The 15,461-nt window shown below is 36.0% G+C and overlaps 2 protein-coding genes across 2 annotated transcripts in view; both read right to left on the bottom strand.

Moving 5' to 3' along the window:
- Positions 1 to 12,455, bottom strand: part of LOC145227701 (nephrocystin-4-like) — a 31,008-nt gene extending 18,553 nt beyond the window's left edge. Inside the window, exons 1-8 of the mRNA XM_080092590.1 lie at positions 12,225 to 12,455; positions 10,026 to 10,166; positions 8,818 to 9,020; positions 8,365 to 8,423; positions 7,368 to 7,529; positions 6,657 to 6,850; positions 1,401 to 1,531; positions 796 to 932 (exon numbers count right to left, since the gene is read on the bottom strand). Coding sequence (XP_079948716.1) covers positions 796 to 932; positions 1,401 to 1,531; positions 6,657 to 6,850; positions 7,368 to 7,529; positions 8,365 to 8,423; positions 8,818 to 9,020; positions 10,026 to 10,166; positions 12,225 to 12,413 — 1,216 coding nt within the window. The 5' untranslated portion in view covers positions 12,414 to 12,455. The remainder of the gene's footprint in view (positions 1 to 795; positions 933 to 1,400; positions 1,532 to 6,656; positions 6,851 to 7,367; positions 7,530 to 8,364; positions 8,424 to 8,817; positions 9,021 to 10,025; positions 10,167 to 12,224) is intronic.
- A 3-nt stretch (positions 12,456 to 12,458) lies between these two features.
- Positions 12,459 to 13,452, bottom strand: LOC145227703 (DNA-directed RNA polymerases I and III subunit RPAC2-like). The gene has a single exon (XM_080092592.1). It carries the CDS (start codon positions 13,379 to 13,381, stop codon positions 13,034 to 13,036), a length of 348 nt encoding a protein of 115 aa, XP_079948718.1. The 5' UTR covers positions 13,382 to 13,452; the 3' UTR covers positions 12,459 to 13,033.
- Between the last annotated feature and the right edge of the window lie 2,009 nt (positions 13,453 to 15,461).

Here is a 15,461-nt window from a genome sequence, read left to right as displayed (position 1 = left end):
AATTTGAAAAAGTTTGAACCATTCTTTCTAGACCAAAACGTGGGAACAAATCTACAAAAAATAAGAAAAAAAATATAGACAAAAACAATATGTGGCCTCTTCCGGGAAGGGGGTCCATAACTAAGTTCTAAAGTGGATTTAAAAACCAAAACCATTAATTTGTTTGAGAATTTTTCAAGAATATGGCAATTTCATCAAAAAAAGGATTCATGGCTGAATAGAACAATAGTAGTAAAAACTTCACCCCTTCAGCAAAAAAAGGGAAACACAAAAAAATGTGTTAAATTTTTATAGGCAATGTCCTTGTATTTTGCTGTCTACTTAAAATGTTTAATTAAAACTTCAGACCAGGGGTCCGCAAATAGTGGGTCGCGACCCAAATTTGGGTCTCGAGACCTTGCATTCTGGGTCGCGAAATATTTTAAATGTCCCATGAATATAAGCATCGCATCTACATGAATATAATCGTCCCATATGACTACGTAACTATGACATAATGTATATGTAACAATGTAAAAAGTTAAGCGCACCTATGCAAGCATGCGTTTTCTGATTAGCTGTGTTCTCAACACAGAGCCCACAGTTCTCATTTGTTAGAATAAATACGTTCGTTTACCTACTGTTTTATGTGAAAATAGCAACTGACAATAGCATAATAGCAGTCTTAATATTGATATTTAGTTGATTAGTATTTTCCACAAACGTACATGCTAAAATGCTTGGGTCGCGAGAATTTAGAGCAATTTTTTAGGGTCGCGCCAAAAAGTATTTGCGGACCCCTCCTTTAGACAGTACCTTTAATCAAGCGCTGATCATTTGGTGGAACTGCAAGAACGTACTCTAACTGCATCACTATGGCAACACGGGGGTCAGGAATCATCTCATTCAGCTGTAGTCGACTCCGCAAAACTAATCGGCTGCTTGGACTTGTACTGCAACAAAATGTTGTCTTATTCAATGCAAAATAATTAGTAAAGCTGGTTTTCCTATATAGTTGCAATTTAGATATACTACATCCTATTCCATTGCTTTTCACATAAATTATTTTCAATACTTCAAAAAAAAACACCTTTTTAGACTATTTTTAATTGCGTCTCTTATGACTTATATACAAGCAATTGCTGCCAGGCATAATATCAAGTTTGTAGAGCTCTTCTGGCAAATGTAATGACTTATTCTGTGTTTTTATGTTGTTTGGAAAGACAAATAAGGAAAAAGTAAGAAATACAGTTTTCTAAATTTGCGTTGCTTCTTGCTAGCAATATTCTTGCAATGCATCAAATTCTGTTAAATGTAATGTGTTACAGTCTGTCTAATGATTAGACAAAAAAAAGATAAGGACAAAAACAATACAGTAAGTAGAGACATGAAAAGTCTAAGTTTGTGCACTTCCAGCGTACCTTATGATTGAAACATCTTTACGCTTTCCTCTTCCAAAACTCTGTGTCCTTCCATGACCGACTACTGCTTCAGGCTCGAGATGTACGTATTGGGGTTTTTGCACATAACAAAATCCATTGTGAACACCAACCTATGAACAATAGCATACAAACAGTGACAGTTGATATTATCTTTGATACATCAAAGCATGCAATTAATGGGTAAAAAATATGTTACAGAGAAAGGCATTTTAAACATCATATGACTCCAGGTCCATTGTAGGGATTATACCGATTCATGACGGTCTCCCAAGTATTCCCATCAAGTAAAGTACAAGCTAGAAGAAATCATCTTTGTTAACTTTATTTCCCAATTAAATTTATTTATTTGGTTTATTTATGCATGACTGATTTCAATGCTTGAGTGATTTTGTACATGTGGCAACTTGTTTGACCTCACCCTCAGCATGTTTAGTTTAGTAGTTCTTGTGTTGACTTGTGTGAGCAGCTTATGTGAATTACTTGTGTATGTTTCATATTTATGTTTATTAATAACTTGTTTATGGATTCTATTTGAATAAGATAATAAAATAACTTAACATTGGTAGCAAGAGGATGGTTAAAAAGGTGCCTCCCAAGTTTTGTGATGGCACTCCTTATTCATTTTGGAAGAATAAGGTGGAAATGTGGCAATTGGTCACGCCAGTTCCCAAAAAAGAACAGGCAATTGTTGTTGTACTAGAAGCATTTGAGGGTAATACGAAAGCAGAGAGAGCTGTTTCAGAATTAAGTACTGAACATTTGCACCATGACAATGGAATGCTGCGTTTGTTTGCCCATATGGATACTGCTTTTAAAACCGAAAAAGTTGATGAGGCATATACTGCCTATACAAACTTCACCCAAGTTTCAAAACAAGAACTTATGTCAATGAATGACTACGTTTTGGAGTTCGAACATTTAAATCATAAGCTTGCACTTCATGATATGAAGTTGCCTAATACAATATTAGCTTTTAGGCTACTAGATGGGGCAAATCTTGGCCCAAATGAGCGGCAGCTGGCCTTAACAGTTGCAAGCGACTTGAAATACGAGACAATGAAATCTGCTCTAAAAAGAATTTTTCAAAGTCCTAAGCCTTTGAACAATGTTCAGGAAGAATCATATGTTGGTAGTTCTAGGTATGCGAAAAAAAGAATAAACAAGGGAAGCTTTAAACAAAACCCTCCAGATAAAACTGGTCGACCTACAAGATGTAGGATTTGTGAATCTACCATGCATTGGGCACCTGAGTGTCCACACAGGAACAATGCACGTTGTGTAGGAGAAGTAGCAGAAGCTGTTACTGCAGATATGGATCAATGTGAAGAGGTTGAGTTAACCTTGGCTACTAACCTGTCTTCCAATGAAATTTTTGTAATTGAATCTTCACATTCTGCGATATTGGACACAGCTTGTACCAGAACTGTGTGTGGAGAAACATGGTTTAACTCCTACTGTAGCAATCTTGCAGCTAATTTGAAAGGAAAAGTGAAAGTTTGTAAAAAGCGATCAGTATTCAAATTCGGAGATGGAGAAAAGGTGATTTCATCAAAAGAGGCTGTTATTCCTGCTTTCATTGCTGGTAAAAAGCTATCTATTAAAGTGTGTATTGTGGCATCACAGATTCCACTTTTGTTGAGCAAGGCATCATTAAAAAAGGCATCAACACAGCTTGACTTGTCACAGGACAAAGTTAAGATGTTTGGGAAGCCTGTCAAAGTTCATTTGACCAGTAGCGGTCATTATTGCATAGAAATATTACCACGGTGTAATAATGTCAATTTAAGTGATGATGTGCTATTGTCTGACACTTTATCTCAAGATGAAGTTGTAAAAGCCTTGAAGAAATTACATGTGCAGTTTGGTCATGCTTCGGAGGAAAATTTGTTAAAGCTGTTAAAAAATGCTAATGCATGGAAAAAGGATTATGCCACTGTAATTAGTGATGTGGTCCAAAGTTGTGAAGTATGTGCCATACATAAACGTCCTGTTGCGAGACCTGTTGTTTCGCTTCCATGGGCAAGTGATGTGAATGAAACCGTGGCAATGGATTTACACGAAATTGAACCAGGCTTATGGTATTATCATATGATAGATTTGTTTTCAAGATTCAGTTGTGCTGTTATAATTAAAAGCAAGTCTTCTTCAGTGATTGTAAAAAACTTTTTAAAATACTGGATTAGCATTTTTGGTGCACCAAAGCATGTCTTAAGTGATAATGGAAGAGAATTTGATAATCAAGAATTTAGGGACATGTGTGCAAAATTTGGAATTGCAGTGAAAACTACTCCTGCCTACTCTCCATGGAGTAATGGTGTCTGCGAAAGACACAATATGATACTAACAAATATTCTGCAAAAAGTAAAAATGGAATCAGCATGTGATTGGGACACATGTTTGACCTGGTCATTATCTGCTAAAAACTCCATGATTAACAATAATGGATTTAGTCCTAACCAAATTGTGTTTGGAAGAAATCCGCACCTTCCTTCCATTTTAACAGACAGTCTTTCAGCACTAGAGGATGGCTATGGAACAGTGGAATCACACATGGCGGCATTACATACAGCAAGAAAAGCATTTGTAACCTCTCAAACCTCAGAAAAAATTAGACGTGCATTGCGTAAACAAACACGTCAAACGGGACAGATTTTCAACATTGGTGATCAAGTGTATTACAAACGTGACGATCAAGCAAAATGGAGGGGCCCGGGCAAAGTGTTAGGTCAAGATGGGGCTGTCGTGTTTATCAGGCATGGTGGGCAGTTTATTAAAGCTCATGTTTGTCGTGTGCAAGCAACACATAACACGCCAGTGAATCATCAATCTGATATACAACATGAACCCACAATCCCCAGTCCGTCTTCTAATTGCATACATGGCGACAACGAAGATTCAAGTGATGATGAAGTATCTAATCTCACACAGGCTCATACTTCAGAATCAACTGGATTGTTAGTTAAAGAAAAAAATGTTTTGCACAAAACAGTTCAGTTTTTAAATGATAAAGGCACATGTTGCACTGCTAAAGTGTTGAGTAGAGCTGGTAAGGCAACTGGAAAGTTTAAAAATTCATTTAACGTGGAATATGTCACTCCTGATGACCTTAAAGGCAAAATGGCATGGGTTAATTTTGATAATGTAGAGGACTTGTGTGTTTTGCCAGAAAATGTTGATATTATTGATGAAGTTTACCATACAGATGTTTCTTTTCAAGTTGCAAAGGAAGAAGAACTAAAAAGCTGGAAGAGAAATGGTGTGTATAAAACTGTACCTTACAAAAATCAAAAGTGTATCTCTGTACGCTGGGTTTGCACTACCAAAGAACATGAACAAGGAGTAAAAGCAAAGGCTAGACTTGTTGCCAGGGGATTCGAGGAGACTGATCGAGACACTTTAGATAGAGAATCACCAACTTGTTCAAAAGATGGGCTAAGAGTTCTTCTGAGCATTGCCAAACAACAGAAATGGGAACTGAAGTCGATTGATATCAAAACAGCTTTTTTACAAGGTGAAACTTTGGACAGAAATATTTATGTCAAGCCTCCAAGAGAAGCAAATTGTTCTAAGGATGTCATCTGGAAGCTTGAAAAGTGTGTTTATGGTTTAGTAGATGCATCAAAATCTTGGTACAGAAGAGTTAAACAATTTATGCTTGATCATGGTGCTAAAATCAGTATACTTGACAGAGCAATATTTTATTGGCATGATGGTAATGTACTTCATGGATACATTTCTGTTTATGTGGATGATTTCTTATGGGCTGGTTCCAATGATTTTGAGCACACTATAGTCAAAGAAATAAGAAGAACATTTTGTGTTGGCAAAGAACAGCAAAAGTATTTCAAGTATATAGGTCTTGAAGTAGATCAGAGTCAAGACAGTGTTTCTGTAAGTCAATCCGGCTATGTTAAAAATTTGCAGGAAATTGCAATCCCTCTGTTCCGTAAGAAACATCCTGATGATGAACTAACACCAGAGGAAAAAGAAACTTTGCGATCTAAGATTGGACAACTACTTTGGATTGCAACTCAAACCAGACCAGATCTCAGTTTTGATGTTTGTGTTGCAGCAACTCATTACAAAAGTGCTGTTGTTGGAGATTTAATTGCTTGCAATAAAATTATTCGAAAGGCTCAGTCGGATCATGTTACTTTAAAATATTCAAACCTTGGTGACAATTCTAAACTAAAAGTGGTTGTGTATACTGATGCGGCCTTTGCAAATCTGTTAGATGGAGGTAGTCAAGGTGCCTATTTGGTGTTTCTTATGGGACAGAAAGGACAGTGCAATCTTTTAAGTTGGCAATCAAAAAGAATTCGAAGAGTTGTAAGAAGCACTCTAGCTGCTGAAACATTAGCCATGTCTGATGGCCTTGAAACGGCTTTCTTTCTGACCACTTTATGGAATGAAGTCTTGTTTGGTAGTCACAAACTGCCAGGATTACCTATTGAAGCTTTTACAGATAGCTGTTCATTATGTGCTGCTTTGCACTCCTGCAAAAGTGTGTCAGATAAAAGGCTCCGGGTAGATATTGGATCTGTTAAGGAAATGATGGAACAACACAATGTTATCATATCATGGGTGTCTTCAGAAAAACAACTGGCAGATTGCTTGACAAAGAAAACTGCATCTTCGTTAGCTTTGTCAGTAGTTTTGGATGATGGACAAATAAAAAAAGAAAAATAACATAATGAGTTTGTTAACTTTATTTCCCAATTAAATTTATTTATTTGGTTTATTTATGCATGACTGATTTCAATGCTTGAGTGATTTTGTACATGTGGCAACTTGTTTGACCTCACCCTCAGCATGTTTAGTTTAGTAGTTCTTGTGTTGACTTGTGTGAGCAGCTTATGTGAATCACTTGTGTATGTTTCATATTTATGTTTATTAATAACTTGTTTATGGATTCTATTTGAATAAGATAATAAAATAACTTAACAATCTTGACATTAGTATTTCCAGGACTCACACTCTACCAACTGAGCTACACACACTCAGTGGTGAGCCCATCGAACGTCAAAATTTAATCACCGTTGCCTGCCGTGTAAGCTGCACATGTCAGCTTCATAGTAGGGCAGTAGATTGCCAGCTCAATCAAAGATTAGCTAAGATTAATACATTCATACTGGGATCAGCCGTGAAGCGTCCATGCAGACCAGCTACAATGGCATACATAAATATTCACTGTTCAATGGGCCTGGCGTATTATGATATTATTAAAACATTTACCATTAGTCGTCTTTCGGTCACAGTAACTTTCTTTCCATCATCAGTGATGCTGTCTCTCTTCAATCGATCCTGATTCACTTTTATACATAACTCCTCCTCAAACTTATCAACAGTTACACCAAGATCGACTGAAAGTTTATCGATGTAGCCGATATGAGGTATCAATGGTTTTGGCTTGATGTAGAAGTCCTTTCCTGATGATACAATAAAACACAAAGTCAAGACAAAAAATATTTCAGGAGTGTGCAACCTTTAACCCTGATGGGCTAAAAGCGATTACCAAACATTGACAGCGGGTGGTACGTTTAAACACCATAATAACAAGTTTATGTCTTCACTTTGTTTTATACCACACATGTTTCTATTGAGCTAACAGCTACTAGTAAAATTTGGAAGTGATTGCAAAGATATTGTTCAGTAAAAAAACTAGCACAAGAAGCGTTAATCTGGTCAGAATTTGATCCGCAGGCTACAGAATACAAACTTATGCTTAAGATAAATTTGCCAAGCATTTTAGACAGCCAGTTTTCCTAACATGTAATAAGTTACTGCTTTATGATCCGAATGCAATTAACTGGATAAGTTATTGTACAGTGTTCACAAACACACAGTTTTTCACCAGTACAACTATTATACAAAATATGTATACTTGACAAACCATATTTCATGAAACAATACCTAAAAAAAATTTAGCAAAATTAAAGTTCAAACCTTGTGGAGTTTTTATTGCTGTTTCGCTTAAACCCGGAACGCGTTGTTCAGCTGAAACTAAGCTGTTTTCAGGCAACAAATTGAGAGCTGTGCTCAATTCTTGATGTCGACTTAATGTAAAAGTCAACTGACATCCTGGGACAGGTTTCAAGTTTGGGTTACCTAAAAAACAAACAGAAAAAGCTATGTTATTTTTTGTACAACAATTAGGTCAGATTTTTTTAAAAATCTGAACTACCCCCTTCACAGCTTGTTGATTTTGATTACACTGGCAATAGTTTACAAACTTTTTTATGTTAAAAGTAGTCAATATTACTCTAACATTTTATCAAATTGATTTTCATGTCACCTTAAGAGGTAATACAACCAAATTTTTATTAACACAGTATATGTTCTGACTGCCTAGATTTTCACCTATTCCAGCCCCCCAAATTACCCATTTATTCATCAAACAACCTTCAATCTTGCAAGCAGGCAAGGACACCCTTGTGATAAATGCCCAGGTAACTAAACAAGCTTTGGTTTATACTACTGAAAAAATACATGTAAAGCAGTGTTCTCGACATTTTTGGGTAGCAGACTATTTTCGCCTTAGCAAAAACCAATGATCGCATTAAACTTTTAATGGCAAGTACTATATGCAGTGGTGGGATTCAGCCGGTTCGCACTGGTTCTACAGAACCGTTTCACAAAATTTTATGAGATCAGCGATCCGGTTAGTATTACGGGTTACTGTCAATGGACTTTTTGTAACAGAACAATATGACTTTCGTGCTAGAACCGGCTGACAAAAAATGTGAATCCCACCACTGAATATATGGTGTTTGAAGACATTTTTGTATGTCATGCGGTAAAAGACTCACAAAAACTCTCACTGATCTGCATCTGTGCACCTGGGTTGAGGAACACTGATGTAGTACAGTTTATTTTTTATTTGATAGAACAAAATGTCAATATGTTGTCTGTTACTGAATAAATAAATAAATAAAAAACTTACTTTCAATAGGATCTTCCATGTACAGTAGGGCTCTAGGGGAGCCTTTGAAGACATCTAACCTTTAAACAATTGTATGACAGTATTTCAAGTAAAGTTTACTGAATTTTTTACTTTAATTTTATGTTAAAGCTTTGAAATAAATGGTATTCTGTCCACAACAATCAAAGGTAACTAAAGGAATTTGTTACTAAGAGTTAGGTGCAATGTTACTTTTTACGTTGCATGTGGCAAGAGGTACCCACCAGGCTGTACAACATGTGTTTTGAGTAGAACATTAGCAGAAAATTCAAAGTATCTTTGCTCTTGTTATAGTCACAACTTTAATGCCATAAAATTGTCATGCATTCTTTAATATCAAAAACCTTTGTTACAAACTCACAGTATACCAGCTCCAAAATATGGCTAAAAGGCACAAAACTACTTCAAAAAAGTAAACAAAAATCAAAAACATACTTTTTTGGTGCCTGATCTGACTCCGCTGAGGACTTTAGTTGAGAACCAACTGTGAATGGACGGAGGACTGTCCAGCCTAGTGACCGTTGCTTGGTAACAGCAACATTGTCACCGGGGAGAGGATCTTTAGGAGTTTGGTTAACAAAAAATTCAATTGCAAATATCATGTTTGAGTCGACAATTGGTGTGTGAAAATATGCTGTCTGTTGATAACAAATTCATTGAATAAAAAGTCATAAATACATAAATCAGCTGCAGACCTTTTTTTGCATGTTTAATCCCAAACTGTAGCCTATTATTAGAAAAATGTATTTTAGTTGTGTATATTTATATAAAACACATTAAAGTTACTATGATCCAGGTTAACTGCGTATGCCAGGGGTCACCAAACTTTTTTCACTGTGGGCCAGATAAGTTTAATAATGGTTTGCAAAGGCCGCATACTTTACATGCCCTAGCACCGTCTTTCCAAACTTAGCCCACAAGGCGATTTTTATAGGGGCGCCAAGATATGGTCTTTCTACAATCCCATTTAAAATCTTGTGATGCGACTGTTAAACTGGATAGTTAGTCTCATTTTACGAGCAATGCTTGTGTATTACGGCACAGGTAACAAAAAAGGCAATTGTTTGCGCACAATTAACACTTGTAGTCTTGTCTATGACGTAACAAACTGGCTTTGGATCCATCCTGGGCGTTTCAATCCTATGAAACTAGGTAATATTAATTCTAAATATCGTGACAGGACAAGTTTAGTAAGGAGCAGATCAATTTTTAAACGTTACAAAGTTATCAATACGACTTTACAAACCAAAATATGTCGTTGCGGGCCATAGTTTGGTGACCCCTGGCGTATGCCATTCATTAGGTAAAAAAAGCAGATAAAAATTGCTGTATAGCAACTACACTCACCAATTATTTTCCTATAATTAAGAAGATTTTGCAATTATTCGGAACATACATTTTCTAGGCCAGGCTTTTGTTTCAAGTTCAGTGAGCAAAAAATAAAAAACAATCAGCAAATGTTTGTTGTGTTTTAACATTGGTTACATTACAAAAATCTTCACACAAAAGCCGAATTTTCATTGACAGAATCATTATTGCAAAAATATCACAGCAAATACAAAATCTGCTTGAAAAAAAAAAACATGTCCGGTGTAATTTAAAGTTAAGAAATTAAGATGAATAAAAAAGTTGGCAATGATTACTTGGTTAAAAGTGACAGTAGATTGTTGATTGCCGATGGAAACCTCTTTGCTGCACCATGTTGTGCCCACGAACCGATGATACAAAACATCGAACATGCTGATTCTTGCTTGGTAGGTCGCATTGTAAACATCAAGGACATTCTAAACATAAAAAAAATACATTTTTTTTTAAATAAAAAGTTCCCACAAATACTTAAAACACATCCTTTGTAGGTTATATTTATAAAAGCACTTGTGTATTATCTTGGGTTAATTTGAAGTGACACTTTAAATACACTTGACTTATTCAGGCAAAAATAATATTAGCCTTCATATGGAAGTCATTTTTCAAACATTTATAGCGTGTTGGCTATATGTACTATTTTGGTGGCTTTGCTAGCTAAAAAAAAAGTTTTGCAAAAATAAAAGAATTTATAATTAAAAATTAAGGTTCTAGCATTGTAATGCACACCAGTTTTTCACTTTTAAAACCTTAACGTGATATAAATATTTTGTGGCACAATTGTAAATCACTTAATTTTAGACACACTGCTATTTGACTAAGTGTCATTTTATTGGTTTGGTTGCATAACATGATGTAACAAACCCAAAACACTACCAACCATATCCCACCAGTTCACCACACGCAAAAAAACTCCTAACATTAACAAACCTTATTTAGGCAGCTGGCAGAAATTAAATGCAGTTGAAAGCCACAAGTCACACTAATATCAGCAAACTTTGATAAGCGAAATGCCCACAGTCCATGACACCCTTGTTTTCTTAAAAAATGTGCACTCAATGCAGGCTTTCTCCACTTGGCAGCTGCCCCTTTTATTTGGTTTCTTCTGTTGTTGGTCTCAGTATTTGTGCCAACAGTTTTTTTCTCCGTATTCATATTTGTGGCCCTATCATTTTTGACTGTTTTTGTCTTCGTTATTGCCACATCAATTTCTGAGTCTTTACCAGTACAACTAGAGTGAAAAAACTCTTTATTTGCCTTTAAATTGAAGGACACTGTTCTGTTCGCCATGACCAACTGTATGCATGTTATTAAAACTAACTATACTCAGCACAGACTTCAGCACCATTCAGCTAAATTGAAAACTGCTTAAGCTGCTTTGGGATCAATAACAGGTGCTATGAACATTTCTTTAGTATTCCTGCCCCCAAGTACATGTGAGAGTCCATTCAGCCTTTTTTCTATCTGCTGTCCTTTTTTATGGGTACTTCAAGACTGCTCTAAACTGAAATAAATTTGCTGTAATCTGTTCCTTTGGCAAATATCAAAAGATTTATTATTGACACTGTCCTGAGGTAGTGTGTTGTTAACTTTAAGGAGCATTTTTGTCATTTGCAGAGTGGCCCAGGTTACATACAAAGATATGTCTGATGTTAATGATCCTTTGTGGCAACTATAACAGCCCAATGTGTAATTACCCTTATGGCTTTTATGTTTCTTTTTATTGTTCTTTTCATTTAGATGGAAACTGGCAATGCCTTCTGATTTCGTAAATAAATGATGTAACTAATATATACTTAGTGTCAGCCACTCTTCAAGTATTTTTACATGGTACACAATTATATAGTATAATTACAATTGATATAGTAATTATAATAAAAATTAGGGATGGGGCAAGCCAGTGTTTTTTTTAAGGTGACCGAAACGGTCCCCCAAATTTCTCCAGCGGTTTCCCAAAATTATTTTATATAATTCGTTTTAGCAAATATAGCTATTTTTTGGTATTTAAATGAAACACTTGCGGTCTCTTAAAACTTCTTAGCGGTCACCCAAACCAAACCTTAAAAAAACCCTGGGGCAAGCCATGTTTCACTAAAACCAAATGATAAACAAATTTATGCAATATCGGTAATGGCGCTAACCACACCAAGCTTTTAAAGCAAAGTTTTGCAACCTTTTCTATCAATGGTTGTATCACAGGTTGTAGTTTCAGAAATGGGGTCCTCGCATGTTTGTTGTTCCCAAATTAAAACTGTGGAGAAGTACCTCTTATCTCATTTCACATCACGTGCCTATTGACCAGATTTTATGTCTAACTTTAACCATACATTTAACATAGTGATTCGCTTCACATCTGTTTATGGTAGAACTATTTCAACTGTTAATGAAATCCCTAAAAAACATATTTGTCCCCAACAAAGCATATCTGGAAAGAGCTGGATTTTGGAGTCATTAAATAAAACTATCAGTAAGCTTACCAGCTGGAGAAGACCGGTAACAGCTTGCAAGTTGATCTGATAAGCAGAAGAGACTGGGTTATCAACACGATCCCTGGAGAGTTCAACATCCTTCCATTGAGAAACTATGTCACTCCAGCTCTTGCCCTCAAGCTTGCCATTCTTGAAGATAGCACCAAAATTTTGAGACTTCCTTTTGTGAACAATCATAATTACTTTGTGTTAGCAAAAACCTAGCACTTGGGCTAAACCCTGCTGAAAGCAAAAAAGGAACAAATTGCAATTTCAGTGTGTGAAAAAGGTCCTTTGGATTACAAATTGGCAGAAAGTGTGCCAAACATAAAACAAAAAGTCAGACACAATGTCATGTCAAAACACACCCAAAAATGTAGATGAATCTGGCTAGTTGCATACTGGCTAAACTCCTTAAAACTGCAGCCTATCGCCTGTTAGGAAAATGTCTGCCTAACTACATAACCTGCGATAGGTTGAAAACTTTGTTATGCAACTAACCACATTCGTCTGTCATAATATGCACAAATTGGCAGTTTCTATAGGACTATGATTGAAATACATTAAACTGGATTTAGTTATTCTCGATCTTCACCAAATTCAAACAAAACTTAAGGGAAAAATAATTTTGGATGTGACAAGGCTTTAACTAATCCACATCAGTTAATCCGGGTCTTTGTCTAATCCAGACAATTTTTTTGATCCAAATGGGCCTGAATTAACCAAGGTTTACTGTACAACAGATTCGGTAAGAGACATAATTCAAGACCATATTTCATGAACAAAAATAATAAATGACAGGCTAAAGTTCGTAGCAATTAAGATGCAACATTCTGGTCCGTGTTGTGTTTGTAATCTTCAACAGCACTCTCAAATGTTGTCAAAACATGTTGACACACGCTGTGCAAATCTTCAAGTCCCTTGCGTAAAACTTCAGTCACTGCTGCACCTCTGGTTTGAATTCGAAAGTTTATCTTGTTTTCTGCTGGATGGGGGATAGAATAGCCACAGAACTCCACATCTGGGTTTTTGGCAATGATATATCGCAGGGCATTTCCAAGTGTGTGATCTTCATTGTGCATTATAAATGTACAACAAGTCTTTGAGTTGCCATCTTTCACTTGTTCAACTTCCAATTTGCTTGAAATATTTACTTTTTCTTCCATTTTTTAGTATTTACACACTAATTGTCAGAAAATGTTAAAAACCTGTATGCGACTGGAAAGAAATGAAAGTTTAGAACAAGCATTCAACTCCATATCTTTTTAAAGAAAAGCAACAAGAGGTTTTATTTAATATATATACCTAAAAAGTGTGTGAAATACTTAGTGATGGGACGGGTACCCGGTACTCAGTATCGATGGTATCGATTGATTTCAGTGGTATCAATACTCGTACTTGGTATCGAAATAAATTTATCTCAGTTTTTGATACCAACATGCGAGTACCGAAGGCCTAAGTACAACACTACACATAAGTACTTGGTATCGAAGGTATATGCATGTGGTACTCAGACTCGGTATCAGTACTCGCTTCAAAACCTGGTATCGTCCCATCACTAGAAATAGTTATGTACGTACTAAAAATTTTGTTTGCCGAATTTACTCAACCAAAATTTTTATTTTTATAGGAAGTAATTTTGTCAAAATAATTTTTTGGAATTCTGCTGAAACCTGAAACAGATTCTTTTACAAACACACATCGAAAAATGTGTCTTTTCTGCTGAATAAGATACCACATAATCTTTCAAACAAAGTCATAACTAAAATAGAGCCAATTATTTTAATTTCCAAACCGTTATTGTTTTTCTTACTCCAGGCAAAACATCAGTAATTGTTGTGTACAACAATGTTTCATTTTTATCCTCGGTGGGCATGCAACGCCTAAATGCGTTATGATTACAATGTGTCCGCCATTGAGCTCATGAGCTGCCTGGCGATGACCGATGATGACCTAGGCAACCTTATACAATTCACAGAACTAAAATGATAATGATACACACCTGAATTTTTCTGGCAAAACTGCTGAATATTCATACTTAGCTGATTCTCTAAGATTTATATAATTAGTGTAAGGTGAAAATGTAGCATTGTCGCATGTAAACTGATTTGCCCGGTGTTTCCTAACCACTATCGGACCATACACTGCTTTAAAGCAAACTGCTTTAGTCCTAAAAAACGTGCACTGATTTTTCCTTTTGAGAAGAATATACAAATGAATTTTGGAACTACAGCAAAGCCAATAACATTAATTTTTGACCTAAAACAGGGGACTGAAAAAAACATCATTCAACAAGCGGTAAGCATACTCTACAAAGAGCGCAACAAATAAAATATAATTTAAAGAAAACACGTTTTGCAAATTGCTGAAGTTGAACAATCAACAACGACACCGCGAATATATTTTAAATCCAGCGGTTGTTTTTCTTGCATTTATATTTTGAAACTAGCCACAGAAGTACACATTCCTTTTTACCACTTGTTTGGTATTTTCGCTTTATTTAATTTTTGGTCGTTATTTCGAGCATAAATTGTTTGTTTTGATCTGATAACCATATCTTATCTTTATTCCCCAAACTGTTCAGGTTTTATTTTTCTTAATACAGTAACTAAATTCACTACAAGTTTCTCCGTTTTGCCCCTACATCAGTGTTTCTCAACCTGGGGGTCGCGACCCCCCAAGGGGTCGCCAAGCACTTTTAAGGGGGTCGCGGAGACGCAACCGAACACGGAATTATTTTATCTGTATCAAAAAAACTTTCCCTGTGACTTTTGTTTAGCATATAGTAACTCACACGACCGTTTGATTTAGAACGGGCGCAACAATATTTGCGATTGTATACTTCTATAATTGCGGGTTTTGGTTTTTCTTAACATAAAAAAAACACGAAGTAGTGAAATAGTTAGTGAAAAATAGGCGTTTTCCGGAATACAGCAAAACGCCGAACTATTGCAGCCACGTTAGATTGCAAATGTGTGATGAACACAATCAACACATGCTGGTAGTTAAACTTCCTGTGTGTGTGCGTGTGTAAAGGGGTCGCGTGGTGTTAGAAAATCTCTAAAGGGGGTCGCATAGTAAAAAAGGTTGAGAACCACTGCCCTACATTGTAGCTTCGGCTAACCGTTACCCAATTTTTCCTGTCTCTCTGCAATGGATTTTGCGTTTGGGGGTAGGTACATGGCACAGCAAAAAAAGTAACTACTGCTTTAAACAAACCTTTCCACGCATAGCAAAACAATGATG

The sequence above is a fragment of the Phallusia mammillata genome, chromosome 5, assembly GCF_965637545.1.
Source record: "Phallusia mammillata chromosome 5, kaPhaMamm4.hap1.1, whole genome shotgun sequence".
Lineage (NCBI taxonomy): Eukaryota > Metazoa > Chordata > Ascidiacea > Phlebobranchia > Ascidiidae > Phallusia > Phallusia mammillata.
This window is presented reverse-complemented; position numbering and strand designations above follow the sequence as displayed.